A 5,568-nucleotide genomic window follows, 5' to 3' on the forward strand; every position below is an offset into this window, starting at 1 on the left:
CCCAAGAGTTTGAGGTTGCTGTGAGCTGTGATGCCATGGTACTCTACCAAGGGCAACATAGTGAGACTGTCTCAAAAAAAAGAAAAAAAAAAAGAATGGTGTAATATAGCTGAGCATGATTAGCTAATGTCTGTAATCTCAGCTACTTGGAAGACCAAGGCAGGAGGACTGCTTTAAGCTCATGAGGTCAAGGCTCTAGTGAGCTATAATTCCACCCTGCACTTCAGCCTGGGCAGCATGACAGAGAGAAACCTTCCCCTTTAAAAGAAAAAAAAATGGTATTACATAGAAACTGTCCTCTGTATAGGCTGTGATTTGAAGTAAATTTTGTTAGCATGTGTATTTAATGGCTCTTGAAGGAATAGGCCTAGTTAAAGTTTAGTTCTACCGTTAGTGTCTTGTCAATTTACTAACCTCCAGTGATTTTTTTTTTCCTTTTTACTGGTAGGTTGTAAAATCATGGTAATTTCAACAGAATTTTAGTCCTATATAATTTATTCTTATTTTAGGTTTTAGTAAAAAATTCTTTGGAATATGTGAGTACTTACACTTTAAGTAGGAGCATTTAGGAAAAAAATCTGGCATACTAAGTGACTTGTTTCATGTGTTATAAACACCACTGATTTAAGTTTGTAGCTATCTTAATTTTTCAAGAACCATTCTCATTGACTTACATACAACCCTACAAAATGTCTTTGCTGTTATTTTGTTTCTCTAGGTTTTATAAATTGTCAGAGAACAGTTCTTAATCAGCCTTGAGGCTTGAGTGTGCTAATTTTGAATTGCTTGAACTATGAAATCTGATTATTTTGAGCCAGCATAAACTCTCACTGTAAAACTTGTATTTTTCAGTTAGAAGTATACCTCACATATCTTGGAATATGTAACCTTTTAAAATTGAGTTTAATTTCACTTAATAAAAACATAATTTGGCAGCGCCTGTTGCTCAGTGGGTAGGGCACCAGCCACATACACCGAGGGTGGCAGGTTCAAACCTGGCCTGGGCCAGCTAAAAAAACAATGACAACTGCAACAACAACAACAAAAATAGCTGAGCATTGTGGTGGGCACCTATAGTCCCAGCTAGTTGGGAGGCTGAGGCAAGAGAATTGCTTAAACCCAAGACTTTGAGGTTGCTGTGAGCAGTGACGTCATGGCACTCTAACCATGGCGACAGCTTGAGACTCTGTCTCAAAAAAAGAAATTTATTTCCAAGTAAGGTCAGAACAAATCAAAAAGATAAATAACATTGGTAAATATAGGTTTGGCACCCATAGCAAAGTGGTTATGGCACCAGCCACATACACCAAGGCTGGTGGATGTGAACCCAGTCAGAGCCAGCTAAATAATGACAACTGCAATGAAAAATAGCCAGGCTTTGTGGTAGGCACCTGTAGTCCCAGCTACATGGGAGGCTGAGGCAAGAGAATCGCTTAAGCCCAAGAGTTGGAGGTTGTGAGCTGTGATGCCACAGCACTCTACCAAGGGTAACATAGTAAGACTGTGTCTCAAAAAAAATTGGTAAATATATCATGGTCAAGGTTTTGCAGACTGTAAAATTTTAGCCATTGAGGTTGGGGGCTATAGCTCACACCTGTAATCCTAGCATTCTGGGAGGCTGAGGTGGGTCACGAGTTCGAGACCAGCCTGAACAAAAGTGGGACCCTGTATCTACTAAAAATGAAAAACTGAGGCAAGAGGATCACTTGAGCCCAAAAGTTTGATGTTGCTGTGAGCTATGATGCTATAGCACTCTACCAAGGCCAAAATAAATAAACATTTTAGCCATTGGCTGTTAACTTTGGGGTGGGAAGTGTGTTGGGGGGAGGGGAGGAAGCAGAGGCTCTTTAAGTATCTGTTGTGCAACCAGAAGTTGTGGGTCCTTAAGGGAAGTTACTGGTCAATTGTTAAACAGACCTCTACCTCTTTTGCTCTGTGGAGGCAACATAGGGATATCTCTGGAAGAATGGCTATGTTGATCTTCTAACTCAGGATGCCAGCTTCTTCCCTATTTCTCAGTCAGCTTATGGACAGGAAGAGCTGAATAACTACTAACCTTCCTGTTAGTAGGACTTGCTGAATGTTCAGACTCTTAAATTTATTCCCTTTCTCCATTGCTCTTTCAGATCTTTCCTCACAAATCTTCCTCCAGAGATATTTATCCTCACAGTCACTAGATGTGAACTTCCTACAACACAGCTCTTCTATTTATTTATCTTTTGAGACAGAGCCTCACTTTATTGCCCTGGGTAAAGTGCCACGGCATCATAACTCACAGCAATCTCAAACTCTTAGGCTTAAAGCCAGCAGTTCTGAACCTGTGGGTCACAACCCCTTTGGACTGTATTAAAGGTTCACGGCATTAGGAAGGTTGAGACCACTGCTCAAAGCAAGTCTCTTGCCTCAGCCTCCCTGGTAGCTGAGACCACAGGCCCCCGCCACAACACCCGGCTATTTTTCTTGCTAAGGCTGGTCTCCAACTCTTGAGCTCAGGCAATCCAGCAGCCTCAGCCTCCCAGAGTGCTAGGATTACAGGTGTGAGTCACCAAGGCAGGCCTTTATAACACAGCTCTTGATCAAGGCCAAGGAGTTGTCAGTTCTTAGTTCAGCATCTCCTTGTACCTCAAGCTGTCCTTTATTGGGGACTCGGCTCTCCTCCCCAGGAAACCGCAGTACCTGTTCATCCTTTTCTGCAAAAGAGTACTCATACTTAAAGGTGAACGATTACTCATTCTTAAAGGCCTTCCTCTGGGTTTGGCGCCTGTGCTCAGTGGTTAGGGCGCTAGCCACATACACTGGAGATGGCCAGGTCTAACCCGGCCCGGGCCTGATAAACAACAATGACAACTACAACCAAAAAAATAGGGTTGTGATGGGCTCCTGTGGTCCCAGCTACTTGGGAGGCTGAGGCAAAAGAATCTTTTAAGCCCAGGAACTAGAGGTTGCTCTAAGCTGTGACACCACAGGACTCTACCGACGGCGACATAGTGAGACTGTCTCACACACACACACACACACACAAAAGCCTTACATCTGTCATGGCCTTCATGCCCTACCTGGCAGGTACAGGAGGACTGACCCTGTGCTATTTGTGATTTGATTCAGGTTTCCAGCTCCTTTCAGTTAGTCCAGGCTGGATACGTGCTCCTTCCTGCGGAGAGGAAGGCTTTGGCCTTGATAAAAATGAACTACCAGGCATGGGAGTTGGGCAGATATTCAGGGCACCCGCAGACCCCCTTATTTTAGGCACTGTACAGACAGGGGCTTTTTGCTGCAAAAGTTAACTTTTGCGGCTTGACACTCTGAGGCTGAGTAGGCAGTACATCCTGCCATTTACTGTGTGTGGCCTGCACATAATACCTTATTTCTACTTCCTCTCTGCTATCAAGGCAAAGTGGAGACACCAGTACAAAATCACACTCAGCCTCGTAGGATTGCTTTGGTCAGGTCCACTCATCTTCAGGCACGCATCCCCAGCTCACCGACAAGTGTAGACCGGCTCTATACACAGTGCCCGGATGCTAATTTCCCCATACAGCCCAGACCCTGGCCCCCTCAGTCACTCACACATAACACTAGTTCCTGCCTTCCTCCGTCCCCCCGCGACTCCAGCACCCGCAGCCGGCAGTGTCCTAGCTTTCCCAGTCCCCGGCGGATGGTGGCCCAGAAGTGGCGCGGGTTTCCACCCGGCGGCTTTAGGCCGCCGCACGCCGGAAGTGGCGCTGAGCAGAGCGCTGAGGTGGCGGCTGGCGGGACAGCTGCCGGGAGCAAGGGGCGGGGGCGTTGGTCATGTTTCCCTTCGGGCCGTGTAGCCCTGGAGGGGACAGTGCGGCCGGAGCCGAGGCTGAGGAGCTGGGGCCTCAAGGGGAACAAGCGGCAGCCGCCAGGCCGCCCTCTGCCCCCTCCGCGCCACCACAACCTGGGGCTGACGCAGCCCCTCCCCCGCCACCCGCCCGGAGCCCTCGCCGCCCCGGCGCCCCCTCGCTGCCCCCAGCCGTGCGTGCAGCAGAGCTCCGGCCGCCCAGGTCTCCGGAGACCTCAGTTGTCTCCGCCCAGGGCGAGCCGTCACCGCCCTCCCCGCCGCGCCGGCGGCCCGGGACGGACTGCAGGGCCGGGAGCCGGGGCCGGCATGGCCTTAGCACGGGCCTGGGCGGCCCCGGGGCCAGGTTGTTCGGGTGGCTGAGAGAGCGCAGTCTGGGCCGCGGGCTGTTTGTGGACCCAGCGCGGGACAATTTCCGCACCATGACCAACCTGTATGGTTCCATCCACCCCGCGGACTCGGTGTACCTTAGCACCCGCACCCACGGTGCCGTCTTCAACCTTGAATACTCTCCCGACGGGTAAGCGCGGCCCCTTGGAGGGCGGGTACCCGCCTCCGCCCGACTCTGCGGTCCCTCGACGGCAGCCCCAGGCTCTCTCACTTGGCTGGCGCCGAAGTTTGCGAGTGTGTGGGTCTCCTGGCCTTCGTGCCCCTTTGGCACTTTTTGAAGTTCATTATCGCTATTAGATCCGGTTCCCAGCTTTTTGAATTAGGTAGGCCGGATCTCATTTGCTCACCTGCATGACTCTGAAGGAGAAATGCTTAAAGCCAGGCTTTTCTGGTACACACACAGTAGGTGCTTAGTAAATACATTTTGAATAAATGCCCATTTTCCTCATCAACTTAGGCATGAGTTTTCCTCACCTAAACTTCTGTTAAGGGTTGGGGAGCCTGTAGAATTTTTTTTTTTTTTTTGTATCCTGTGCCTGGACTTGCTGTAGGGGACAAGTGAGTTCCTTTCCTCAAGGAAGATGCAAGACATTGAGGACAGGTGCCTCTTGTGATTTGGTCCTTTTATGAAGTTCTCAGTCTAGACTACATGCTCCTGTTGTGGGTATCTAGACTTTTTCTTGGCTGATTAAATATTTCATGTTTGGTTTGGTTTACTTTGAGCTGTGGGAGATTTTCAAAATTATATATATATATATATATTTTTTTTGTCACTTTATCTTGTGAATATACAAGTTTAACAGCAATCAGAAGAAAGAATTAGCACACACTTTTCTATTGTGAGATGCTGTAGTTAACATTATCTTACCCCATCTAGACTTACAGGTTGGTAGATTTTTGCTTAGTTGGTCACTCATTCATTCCCTCATTCAGCAAATATTTGTTGAGCACTTGCTTTGTTCCAAATGGAGGAGTAACAGTGCTGAGCTATTGGCACTGTTTTCATTGAGCTTGCAGCTTACTGCTTCAACTAGATGTTAGATAACCATCCTAAATAATCCATAATGTATATTTACAAGTTGAGATAAAATCTTGAAGGAACCTGTTGTGGACTAGGGTTGTCAGGGTTTCCTGAGGAACTGACACTTGAGCCAAGATAAGAAAAATGAGTAGGAGGTAAATTAATCAATATAGGGTTGGGAAGGGGATAGAAGTATTCTTTTTTTTTGTTTTTGTTTTTTTTGGAGACAGAGGTTCACTATGTCGCCCTTGGTAGAATGCTGTGGCGTCACAGTTCACAGCAACCTCAAACTCTTGGGTTTAAGCAATTCTCTTGCCTCAGCCTCCCAAGTAGCTGG

General features: G+C 47.5%; 1 protein-coding gene across 1 annotated transcript in view; it reads left to right on the forward strand.

The window, feature by feature from the left end:
• Nucleotides 1-3,664: 3,664 nt before the first annotated feature.
• DCAF10 (DDB1 and CUL4 associated factor 10) overlaps nt 3,665-5,568 on the forward strand; it is a 64,132-nt gene continuing 62,228 nt past the window's right edge. Inside the window, exon 1 of the mRNA XM_003785149.3 lies at nt 3,665-4,340. Coding sequence (XP_003785197.1) covers nt 3,790-4,340 — 551 coding nt within the window. The 5' untranslated portion in view covers nt 3,665-3,789. The remainder of the gene's footprint in view (nt 4,341-5,568) is intronic.

This window comes from Otolemur garnettii, unplaced genomic scaffold (genome assembly GCF_000181295.1).
Source record: "Otolemur garnettii isolate 467f Iridium unplaced genomic scaffold, OtoGar3 scaffold00014, whole genome shotgun sequence".
Classification (NCBI taxonomy): Eukaryota; Metazoa; Chordata; class Mammalia; order Primates; family Galagidae; genus Otolemur; species Otolemur garnettii.